The following is a 12,761-nucleotide window of genomic DNA, read 5'->3' as shown; positions in this document are numbered from 1 at the left end:
ATTTTATTAAACATTTAATTATTTAAGGTGGGGGTTTGTGAGTGTCACTGTCCTCATTGTGTAGAAGTCATAGGACAACCTTCTGGAATCCATTTAGGTGGTCAGCCCTGGTAGCAGGCACCCTTACCCCCCTGAGCCATCTCACAGGCCCCCAACGTCGTTCTTAACATCCAACTTGATGTCTATTCAGATATTTTCAGGACATTTGAGAGTTGAACCAAATAGTCCCACGAGCTGGTTGTAGCCATAGAGGCATTATTGTGGAACGGTGTTCTGCCTTGCTCTCTCCCAATGCACAGATGAGAAAACTGGGAGGGGAACATGGCCAGGGACACAGTCAAGACCAGGTGCCACTAGTCACTACCATTTTCCTGTCGCTCACTCCCTGCATGTCTCGTTTCTTGGTGTCTGTGTGCATGTGTCTCTTGGTCCCCCTTTTCTTGACTCCTTTCCATCTTCGGTTACTCCCCGGATGTCTGTCCCTCCCTTTGTTCCCAAGTCAATGTTCTTTTAGTCAACAGACCAACCAGAGCTTGGTGCAGCCACCAACCTGCGTCTGCCGCGCCTCCTTGCTCGGCCCCCTCCGAGTTTCCGGAAAGAGGGCGGGTGCCCGCCTCTGCCGTCAGCACCCCTGGCTTCGGTCTGCGCCCCCTCCCCGCTGACCTCACGGGCGCCGGCCGCATCGCGAGCGCATATAAGCCACAGCCCCTCGGAAGAGCCTACAGTCAACGCGGGATCCCTTATCGCTGCAAACTCCACCTTGCCAGTTTGCACTCTGCAGCTCAGCATCTCCGACTGCTCAGCGGAGTCCCCACCTCGCAGGTAATGCCTCCGAACTTGGGACCCTAAACAGGTGTCCCCCGCTTCACCCGTCCCGTCGCCTTCCCGGGGCGCACTGACCGGGGCACCCGGAGCGCTGGATAGAAGAGGGAAGAGGTCCACCAGCAGTTCCACGCCAAGACGATCGAACCCACCCGAGTTAGTGGGCTTCCAATGAGAGTCTTGGTTTAGTCTAGACACACGAGCATAGGGTTGCACGAGGAGTTTGTGCGGCAATCAGAATCTCAGCTCTGGAGTAAGGAAGGAGGGTTGGGGTTAGGATGTAGATGGAACCTTGAAACTATTTTAGCCGCGATGGCTTTAGTTTCTCTGGCCACCGCTGCAACCTTGGTGGGTACACGGCGATGGGGATATCAACCCCAAAGGCAACGCTGACTTCCCTAGATTTGGAAGACAATAAGGGATGGCGGGGACAGAGGGGTTTCCACCGCCTCTTGGCTTGGCACCCTAGTGGACCAGGAGAGTTGCCAGAGGCTCCAGACAACTGGCGGGTGACTCTGTTCGGGGGGGGCGATGATCCCAGAGCAGCACGGTGCATTCACCTTGTTCCCATTGCCCTTGACCCTAGCTGCCACGATGCCGGACCCTTGGCTGCTGCTGCCTCTGGCTTTGATCTTCACCCTAACTGGTATCCCTGAATTCTGCGCCTTGCCGGTGGCCGACCAGGAGGAGGGTGTAGTCCAGATGCTGCCAGAACGTCGATTCTTGCAGAAAGACCTCCAGCGGGTGCGAGGGGACCTGGGTGCAGCCTTAGGTAAACATGGGGGCAGGGGGAACTATGTGAGGGCTGGGGGAGCCACCGGTCATGCCCCTTCCAGACAAATTCAGACAGTCTCATAGCCACTTCCTCAACAGGGTGGAGAGGTGACCAGCCTTTGGGACCCCAATAATTCTCAGTGCTAGGAACAATCAGGAAACAGACTTTCCGTAGTCAAATTTTTATGTGGTCCTTATCTGTGACAATTTTAATTACCGTTTACTAAGCACTTGTATGTATCACCCTGTCCATAAAGACACACTGCCATTTTGTACTGAACTGAGGTTCAGAGAGCCTCAAGTCACCCAGCAAGGAAGCAGGAAGCTGGGACTGGAAGCCAGAGGCAATGCCCTTGACCATGAGGGTGGGGGTGTCCATATAAGTCCTCAGGAACAGACAATGGGGGGGGGGGGAGCTGCTAGAAACCCTAGGCCAGAGAGGAAGCCTGGGGTGGGTCGTGGCCTGCAGGCAAGTGTTCCTGATGAAGGGGCCAGGTTCTCCCACACTGGCTTTTTCTTCTCCAGACTCCTGGATCACAAAACGTCAGCATCCAGGCAAAAGGGAGGAGGAAGAAGAAATTGAAGCTGAAGAGGGGGGGGACTTGGGAGAAGAGGGAGCCTGGAGTCCCCACAAACGACAGCACCCTGGCCGCCGTGCCAACCAGGATAAGTATTCCTGGGTAGAAGCAGAGGACAGCAACTGGGTGCCAACAACCAGGTTACCAGGTTTTTTTTCTGGAATCCTGGTACTTAGACCAAGTCAAGCGGCAGCACCCTGGACGGAGATCGTTCCCCTGGATGGAGTCTGATGTCACCAAGAGGCAGCATCCAGGCCGGAGGTTCATAGATCCCAAGTTTCAAAGAAGCTGGGAAGAAAAAGAAGAGGGAGAGGGTATTCCAATGCCTGAGAAACGCCAGCATCCTGGCAAGAGGGCATTGGGTCAACCTTGTGGGCCCCAGGGGACTTGCGGCCAAACAGACCTGCTCCAGTTCCTAGGTGACCTGAGCAGGGGACAGGAGACCCTGGAGAAGCAGAGTCCACAGCTGGAAGCCTGGGACAGGGAGCCTCTCTTCCAGGACTAAGCCCAGAGTCAGCCAGGCTTTAAATCTAGGATGACTGAAGCCCCGTGTGCTCTGCCCCATCTCCTTTTCCTCCCTTAGACGTTAAACCCGAGCCCTCTGTACACAGCTAGCATCCAATCCTCTTCCCTACCCACTCCAAGGACCCCAAAGAGGAAGGAAAAGCTCTACTTGTCCCCAACCTTCCAAGGGACCTCCTCAGAAAGGGTGGAGTTGAAAAGTTTTGGTATTAAAATCCAATTTCCATCTTCTACCCTATGTGGCAAGACTGACCTGGTATAATTTCAGCACGCAACAATGCCAAGGCTGGGGGCCGAGAGTGAGCAGTTTGGGATATTCAGGCATGCCCTGGGGGGATCACATCTTGTATATACCCCTGCTCTTGTTAATGTCAACAATAATAAAACATGTATCCAGGTTATCTATTGCTCTGCTCTTCTGTCTAGATTGTGGTTTTTCCTTTGGGGTTTTGGGGATGGCACCCAGTCACAAGCTCCGCCCAGAGGACAGTCCTTTAGTCTTAGTTATTCTGGCAAAGGGTCTGGTCTGGCTCTGGAGTTGGATGTGATGGGTGGAGATTAAGGGGAAGGACAGGCATTGATGGCTGCAGTGGAGTCTTGAGTCTACCTGGTTGGGGGAGGTGGGTACATGTTACTGTGACTAAAACTAGGGAGTCAGTCCTGGGAGGAAGGCTAGGAGGGGACAAGTAGAAGCCACCTGACACCTTATCCATGAACCCTGTCCCTGAACAGGGACTTAATTGTCATGCCTCACAGCCCTAGGTGATATTACTAAGTGAAGTAATTGGCTCCTGTACAACCTTTAACTGACTTCAACTTCTTTGTTTGGGTGTATGTGGACACTTCCTGCAGCCTGAGACTCCCGCACATACCTTGCTCGATCTAAGCTAATGTTGGAGGGGAGACGCTCTACGTTTGGCATCATTTCCCAGCCTCCTTTGTGGGTAGGGGAGTCACGTGGTCAATTCTGGCCAATGAGCTATTAATAACGCTTCTCGTCTTGTCCAAATGACTTGTGTGGGACATTCTCTCTTAACTCTTGCTTTTCTGGTGGCTGAGGCTTCCTGTGTAGTTACCAGAGGACATAGAAGGATTTGAGATCCTGGTCTCACCTAATGGGAGTTAGACGAATCACTATGCCAGTCTTAGGTGTGCAAGAAACAAACAATCATAACATAAGTCACCAGTCACTAAAAAGTGTTGCCAGACTTAATAGCAACAAACACAGCCTGCCTTTTCCCACCACACAAAAATCCTCAACTTTTGTTCCCCATCGAAGCCTTCTTGATCAGGGCCTGACCCAAAGAAGGTGTTTGATAAATACCTTCATCACATGGAAGTTACAAGCTTCAAGTCATTTCTACTTTAGTTTCCACTAGTGGAAAAACAAGATGAGAGAACAGAAGAGGACAGTTTGGCATGAGAAACACTGGTTCTGGGAACTGAGAAGGAAGGAGAAACTGGCTAAGCAGAGAGGCCTTCCTGGAGGAAGGAGGAAATCACTAAGCCCAAGTCTCAATGGAGAAAAAGCATCCAAGGCAAAAGGGTAGGACATCAACTAGGGTTCGCGGCAGAGACCGCATGTTCTGGGGGAGTATGTAAGACCAGAAATGTGTGGGAGCCTCTCTCCCCTCTCCCACTCTTCCGTCACCGAGGGAATGAACACCAGGTCTTCTGTTGTCCAACTCTTTCAGGTTCGGTCCAGTTTCCACACAGAAGCTTTGAGCCCCTGGGGCTGTAGGATGACTCAGTGGTTGTGCTGGCTAGTTTTGTCAACTTGACACAAGCTAGAGTCATCTGAAAAGAGGGAGCCTCAGTTAAGAAAATGCCTTTAAACGTGAGCACGCACATTTTCTTAACTGGTGATTGGTTGGGAAGGGTCCATCCCATTTAGGGTGGGGCCACCCCTGGACACAGGTGGTCCTTGGTATAAGAAAGCAAGCTGAACAAGCCATGAGGAATGTGCCAGTAAGCAGTACCCCATGGCCTTCTTAGCAGCTCCTGCCTCTGGGTTCCTGTCCTGTTTGAGTTTCTGCCTTGACTTCCCACAATGAACTATGACTTAGGATGTATAAGACAAACACTTTTCTCCACAAGTTGCTTTTGATAAAGGTATTTCATCACAGCAATAGTAACACTAATTAGAACATGTTCATGGGGTATTGCTGTGACGGTTCTGACTATGTTGTTTTGGGCAAGATTGTATAAGGACTTCAAGACTTTGAGCTAGAAAAGCCGTGAGTATTGAGAGCTCAGTGAGCTGTTCTTTAGGAGTTTATGAGATAAGAATGTTGAGAGCAGCCAGGCAGTGGTGGTGTAAACCTTTAATCCCAGCACTCTGGGAGGTGGAGGCTGGTAAATCTCTGTGAGTTCGAGGCCAGCCTGGTCTACAGAGGGAGTTCCAGGACAGCCAAGGCTACACAGAGAAACACTGTCTCAAAACAAAAAGAATGTTGAGAACAATGCAGATGATGGAGGCCTGGTTTATATTTCAGAGGGAAGCAAAGAATGTACTGGATCATTTGTGTGAAGAACATGTGGTATCTGGTCAGCTGGGACTGAAGAATCAGCCATTATTAACAAGAGACCAGAACCACTGAAGTGAAACTTTCGTTTTTCTGGGATATTTATACTGGTCAGCTGGAGCTAAAAACTGGGCAGTGATAAAGGGGAGGCCAGCCCCATGGAGGTAGAACCTTCTGGGAAGTGTTTCCTGAGAGTCAGCACACAGAAAATGTTTTCTAGAGGTGGTCTAGGCTGTACCTTGCGCTGGCAGCCAAACTTGGTAATGTGTAAGAGTCTTCCAAGTGGCACTGTTTTTGAAGGCCTGTAAGGGTCATGGAAGGCTCAGCACTGTGGAAGGCCAGGAGAGATGGTTGGCGAAGGTGCAGCCTCAGTAGCATTTGAAATCCAGGATTGAAGGGTCATGAAGAAAAGTCTAGGCATGGTACCATGAAGAAAGTCCAAGAGAGGCTATGGTGAAAGTGCAGCCCAGCTGCAGTCTAAACCCAAGCATTTGAAAATATCGGTGCCATTGGATGACCACCACAGCGGGGTGTAGCCTGCCTAGGCTAAGAAGACAAGCTCTAAGTGTGCTGCAGGGGACAGAGCCAGAGAAGTGACTCAAGACCCTTAGAGGAACCCAGAAGATCATGAGTTGGGGTTTTGTTTGTTTGTTTGTTTGTTTTGAGGCAGGGTTTACCTGTGTAGCTCTGACTGTCCTGAAACTTGCCCTGTAGACCAGGACAGGCTGGCCTTGAACTCAGAAATCCACCTGCCTCTGCCTTCTGAGTGCTGGGATTTTAAAGGTGTGCGCCACCACTGCCCAGCTGACATTGAGTTATTTACACTACTGGAGTTTATTTTGCATTGTTCAAATTGTGACTGTGCCCTGGTTCTACCCTCTTGAAAAAGTTTTTGTTTGTTTGTTTGTTTGTTTTATTTTTTTAATTTTATAGATCCCACAGTTGAGAGACTTTAGACTTTTTTTCTCAAAATATGTTTTTATTTAAATTAGAAACGTGAATGTTTCACATGTCAGTCCCAGCTCCCTCTCCCAGACCCTCCTCCCTTGTCCCTCCATCAGCCCCCCAACCCCCGACTCAATCCCCACATCATTCCCCAGGGACGGTGAGATCCTCCTTGGGGGGATCTCTGAAGTCTGTCATTTCATCCTGGGCAGGTCCTAGGCCCTTCCCCATATGTCCAGCTGAGAAAGCAGCCCTCTATTTGGAATGGGCTCCCAAAGCTCATTCATAAACCATGGTGAACACGATGAGACTTTAAACTTTTAAAAAAGAGATTGTGGAGTTTCACAAAGACTTTGGATGTAAAAACAGAGCTATCCTGATATGAGGTATGGATGCAGTAGCTCTCTACTGTACAAACCCCAACTTGACTCTGAAGTTAGTTGCTGATGACAGCTTTCTGGCCAGTTTCAGGTCTGCAGTATGTGTGGTTGATGGATTGGTTGATTCTGGTACTAGGCATTGAACTCAGGACCCTTCTTCACATGTAAGCACTCTACTACTGAGCCCAGCACAATATTTTAAAAATCCACTCATGTTACCGCACATATCAGTACTCCCTTTTTTATAGCCAACAGTACTCTCTTGTGCTGATGGGCACTCTATCACAAAATGTAACTATTTTAGGGCTAAGGATGTAGCTCCCTGGTAGAGCATTGTCTGGTTTGCATGAAGCTCCAATTCCAGCACTCTGCAGCCATAGTGTAAAATGGTGGATTCCTGTAGTCTCATCTTGTGGGAGGGTGACATAGGAGGCTCCCTGAAGACCAGGAATTGGGTGACAGCCGGGGCAGCAAAGGTCTTGTAAAAAGACAGAAGCAAAAACAAACCACCAAATTGAATATATGAAGTGTGTGTGTGTGTGTGTGTGTGTGTGTGTGTGTGTGTGTGTGTGTGTGCCCCACACACCCCTTTCTTGGACCCATTTGAAGTATACATTACTTTGTTAATTTTTTTGTAACTGTTGTTTTTTAAAGACCGTCCTACTGGGTTGCCCAAGAAGACCAGTGTGTGTTTTTCCTGCATGTATGTCTGTGTACCATGTGCCTAGCTGCTTCCCACAGAAGTTAGAAGGGGGCACCAGGCCCCCTGGGACTTGTGGGTGCTGGGAACCAAATCCAGGTTCTCTGCAAGAGCAGCAAGTGCAGTAGCTGCTGAACTCTCTTCTCTAGCCTCAGTAACCTATTAAATGGCTTTTCTAATTGGTACAGTGATTGACTTTGACTTGTCAGTCATACAACATGAATACATTAATGGCCTCTAGATCTGTCTCCTTCTCTCCACTCCCATGGTGGCTCCTGAAATATGGCTCCATCAGCCCAGCTGCCATTGCCAACCCCTTTCCCTTGCTGCCCCTGAAAAACAATGACAAGCACCCAGTTCCAAGGACAATATTCAAATCACTCAGCAGACATGAGTCAATCAGCACACATGCCCTGACCGATCAGAATGTCCAGATTCTGACTCTCTGCATCTGTAAGGCTCAGGAGTGGGAGATCTGAGTGCTGCCAGGCTGGGTTCCACTTCCTGCTTTCTGGATACCATGCCTCACTGTGCTGTCCTAATGATCTGCCTGCTCGTCCTTAGCTGTCACTTCAGCCATCACTTGGTCAGCATGTGACACTGCAGCCCTGAGACCCTCTCCTTCAAAACAGTTATCACAGTCTATAACTGCACCTGTCTGAGACTGGGTGTCCCCAGCACCAGCCCTCAGACAAGGATTTGAACACAGTTTACGTATATGGACATCAATCCCAGGAAGCAGTGGTCTGGAGTTGGTGACAGATGGGAAGGGAAGGAAAGGGAAGGGAAGGGAGAGGGGAGGGGAAGGGAAGGGAAGGGGGAGGGGAGTGGAAGCGAGGGGATGGAAGAATCCAGGCTGTATTAATAAGCAGGTTGGAAATGGAATTCCATCTTTTTGGGGACTCTTGAGAGACAGACCATTCCTCAGAGTTGTCCAGCTTAATTAAACTGAGGAAGCTGGGAATATGTCTCCCAGTTTCCTCCAGTCAGAAGCTGAGGGCTCCTCTCTGGTGATCCCCTGACCACAACCAGCTGGCCCTGTGAAGCTGCTTCTTGAAAGAAGGTCCATTGATAGTCAAGGGCACACACACACACACACACCCCTCAGAGAACACTAGCTTTCTCCTCTGCCCTGTGACGCTAAAGAGCTACAGTGATCCAGGGTCCTGTGCAAGGCTATTTCTAGCTTTGATTTATACCCTCACAGATCTTAATGGTTTAAAATTTAATTGTGTGAGTGTGTGTGTGTGTGTGTGTGTGTGTGTGTGTGTAGGGGAGGGGTGTGCACACTACTGTATGCTTGTAGAGGTCAGAGGACAGTTTTCAGGAGCAGGTTTTCTCCTTCTATCATGTGGGGCCTGGGGATCAAACTCAGGTTGTGCAGCTTGGCAGCAAGTGCCTTTACCTGCTGAGCCGTTTCATCAGCTCCCTTAGATCTCGAATGTCCATCCCGAAGGCTGCAAGTTAAAGGTATGGTCCCACAGTGGTGCTACAGAGAGAAGGGAGAACCTTTAAGAAATTGTGCCCCGTAGCAGGTCCTTAGGTCACTGAGGGGATGCCTTCCACGAGGATTCTGGGAGCCAGGGGCCTTTCTTCTCTCTCATTACTTCTTGGACTTTGGGCTGCTCCATGCCTCACCATAAGAGCAAAAAGATTTGGGCCAAGGGATCATGGACCAGAACCTCCAAAACTAAGCTGAACAAACTTTTTCCTCATATAAATTTATTATCGCAGGCACTTTGTTACCACCAAAGAATGCTGACTGATAACCCCCTCCTTTAAAAAAATGACAAATATCTAGCTCAGAGAGGTGATTTGACTTATAAAGGGCACAGTCCAAAGCCAGTGAGATGGCTCAGTGGGTAGAGAAGCTTGCTATCGAGTCGATGATGTAAATTTGATCCCAGGACCCACATGGTGGAGAACTGACTTCCAAAAGTTGCCCTTTTACCACCATGTGTGCCTTGGCACAAGTGCAGGAGCACAGCTACACACCAAAAAAATGCAATTAATTTTTTAAAAACCATAACGGCACAGTCTAGTTCTGTAAAACTTCAAGTACACCAAGTGCTTCAAAAACTGTTTACTATTGTCAGACCGTGGTGGCTCACTCAGGAGGCAGAGGCAAGCAGATCTCTGAGTTCGAGGCCGGCCTGGTCTACAGAGTGAGTTCCAGGACAACCTCCAAAACAATACAGAGAAACCCTGTCTTGAAAAACCAAAAACCAAACCGAAACAACAACAAGAACCTGTATTTTTGTACTACTTATGTCTTTGTTTGGAGCTTCTGTGAGAAGGGAGCTAGCACCTCCAGGAGGAGGCAGCCTCTCCCATCCAGTGAAGCCACCATTTCCTCCGATAGGTTCTGTAATTAATTCTTTCTGCAAACCTTGTTTCGATTAATTATTTGCAATCATGGTACTGATTTGCTGAGCGACTCAGTTCCTGCTCTGGGCCTCTTGGGTGGCCCGAGAACACGAAGGGCTTCTTACCTGAAGGATGTCAGCAATTAGCGTCCATTTCAATTGCCGGGCACGAGCTGACTGTCCAGAAGAACATCAATTAGTTCACTGGCTAAATCGTGCTCAGAAGCACGGGTTACCAAGGGGACTGTGGTCAGTGCCAGGATTTAAGTGGTGCTTGTCTTCGGGGATCGTCTTTCCTGAATTGCGGCCACGTTCTGGGCTTGGTGATTATCGGCAGGCTGATTAGATCTCGTCCCACATGGAGAATGACTTCCTAATCACCAGATGCTGGGGAGAAGAGTGTCCAGGCACATGCAGGTACGCCCAATGTGACGTACTAGGGACTGGCACGGGTCCTAGAATGCTGCTTTGAGCCTACGGCCAGGGAGTGGGGGGGCACAGGGCATAGCCGTGACTCTGCCAGGCACCCTTGGGAAGAGTTCAAGGGGCTGGGGAGGCCCCAGAGGGCATGGAACCCTGGGATCATTCCTGGAAGGTCGTGGATGCTGTAAGTGGATTCTGACCTGGGAAGAACACTGGACAGCAATGTCAGGCCCTGGGCCGAAAACAGCCATGTGCCATGTAAACAGAGGGGAGGTCCACCCCTTGCTAGCTAGCTGCAGGTTCTACTGTTGTCCCTCCAGATTATATAACCTGGAAGATGGAGGTGTGGTTCAGTGGCAGAGCACTTGCCTAGCAAGTGTGATGTTCTGGATCCCATCCTTAGAATTACTAAATAAAGGAGAAAATTAAAATATAAGATATTGTATCAGGGCAATGCTGCTCTTTACAGAAGACCCAAATAGGGTTCCCAGCTCCCACGTCAAGCTGCTCACAACTGCCAGTCACTCCAGGTCCAGTGGGGATCTGATACCCTTTTCTGACCTCTAAGTGCTCTGAACTCATGTACACGATGTCCCTCTACACATACATAATAAGAAATCTTTAAAGAATGACTACATCACCTAGCAATGTCATCATATTCATGATGTGGCTATGATGTTCTCCCATTAATAAGTCTTCTAGTGAGGCATTTCTGGAGACAGTCTCCACACCAACCATACAGGACTGCAGTTATCACATCAGGGCTTACTGAGCTCTAGGCACTCCACAATAAAATGAGGCACAATGAGCTGACATGTAGATCTGAGCAGTATCCTTCACAATGGAACAGCTGCAGAGCTCTGGGTCACTTGCCTTACATGAACACAGCAATTCCAGAATTTGCCCAGGACCCTTGGGTCTCTCCATGTCTCCACGTTCCTTGTTTAGTGGAAGCCCAGGTTCCTTTATATTCAACCAAAGCAATGACAGAAGGCTGACGAAGCTCCAAACAATTCCATCTGTGCACAGCGAGATATTCTAGCGGCTTGCACACATGCAGACCAATGCCACTGTGTTAGTTAGGGTTTCTACTGCTGTGAAGAGACACCATGACCACAGCAACTCTTATAAAGGAAAGCATTTCATTGGGGTGGTCCTCTACAGTTCAGAGGTTCAGTCCATTATCATGGTGGGACGTGGTGGTGTGCAGAAGACATGGTACTGGAGAAGCAGCTGAGAGACCTACATCTTGCAGGCAACAGGAAGTGAACTGTCTCACTGGATGTGGCTTGAGCATATATGAGACCTTGAAGCCCACCTCCACAGTGCACACTTCCTCCAACAAGACCACACCTACTCTAACAAAGCCACACCCCCTAATAGTGCCACTCCCTTTGGGAGTCATTTTTTTAAACCACCACAGCTACTCAGCCACTCTTAGTAAATTGTTTTCTTTTGAGAAATACAAGTGTCTTCATAAACATATATAATTTATGTTATAGGTCAGGATTTATTTATCTTTAAAGTTTGTTTTTATTTTATCTGAGTGTTTGCACATAAATGTACGTATACAACATGTGTGTATGGTGCCCTTGGAAATCAGCAAAAGGTGTTGGATCCCCTGGAAATTGAGTTCTAGGTGGCTGAGAGCTGACATGTGGATACTGGGAACTGAATCCAGGTCCTCACAAGCCATCGTTCCCACCTCAGGATAATGCTGTAAAATTTAAAAGTCTAAGGGCTAAAGAGATAACTTGGTGGGTAAAGACACTTGGTCACAAGCCTGAGTCCAATTCCCAGGATGCGTAGGGCAGAAGAGAGAACTGATTCTTCCAAGTTGTCATCTAACTTTACAAGGCTCACTCATGGTGGCACATACGTGCCTCTGCTGGAACACACACAATTTTAAAGTTCTAGTTTGATTTCTAATATGGGAAGGATCAATATCTATCATCCACATAATGAAATCCTTCAGGCCTTCAATTATTTTGAAGAGCATAACAGTCTTGAGGTCAGAAAGACTGAGAGCTATGACATCCTGTCTTAAGAGCTTGTGTTTCATATCTCCTGGGTTAGTCACTGTTCTAAGTATATTACAGTCTGTCTGTCACCTGCTTTGTCATGACATTTTAGTCCACAATGGACTGAGTAAGTGACAGAGGCCAGCATAGTCTCAAATATCCATGTGTGCTTTGTCCAGACCAAATTGCTTTCTCTTGTGCTTGATTTAGGATCGAGGGTTCATCGAAGCCCCAACATAAAATTTACATGGTTAACATCACCAGTAAGAAACCTTATCAAGGGCTGGAGAGATGGCTCAGAGGTTAAGAGCACTGACTGTTCTTCCAGAGGTCCTGAGTTCAATTCCCATCAACCACATGGTGGCTCACAACCATCTACAATGCAATCTGGTGCCCTCCTCTGGCATGTAGGCAGAACACTATATATGTAATAAATAAATATAAATAAATAAACCTTTAAAAAAAGAAACCTTATCAAACAACTGACATGGAAATGAAATTTAAAAAAATAATTAAAAGGAAGAGTCAGTGAGAAGGCTCAGCTAGTAAAGGTGCTTGCCACCAGGCCTGACCCTGAGTTCAGAGAGAAGCAACTCCCACAATCACAATTGTCCTCTGACCTCCACACATGTGCTGTGACACATGCCTCCCCCAAATAAATAAATAAATCTAACAAGAATTTTAGTAAGTAAGAGATTGGGGATG

The 12,761-nt window shown here is 48.4% G+C and overlaps 1 protein-coding gene across 1 annotated transcript; it reads left to right on the top strand.

Moving 5' to 3' along the window:
* The first annotated feature begins 514 nt into the window (after window positions 1-514).
* Window positions 515-3,097, top strand: LOC101843134 (pro-thyrotropin-releasing hormone). The gene is given in 4 exon segments (XM_021227731.2): window positions 515-822; window positions 1,409-1,594; window positions 2,122-2,324; window positions 2,326-3,097. Coding segments are annotated over 3 exon segments (735 nt in total). The 5' UTR covers window positions 515-822; window positions 1,409-1,416; the 3' UTR covers window positions 2,680-3,097.
* The last annotated feature ends 9,664 nt before the right edge of the window (window positions 3,098-12,761 follow it).

This window comes from Mesocricetus auratus, unplaced genomic scaffold, assembly GCF_017639785.1.
Source record: "Mesocricetus auratus isolate SY011 unplaced genomic scaffold, BCM_Maur_2.0 Super-Scaffold_100676, whole genome shotgun sequence".
In the NCBI taxonomy this organism is placed as follows: Eukaryota; Metazoa; Chordata; class Mammalia; order Rodentia; family Cricetidae; genus Mesocricetus; species Mesocricetus auratus.
Note: the sequence above shows the minus strand (reverse complement) of the source record. Positions and strands in the feature narration are given on the sequence as shown.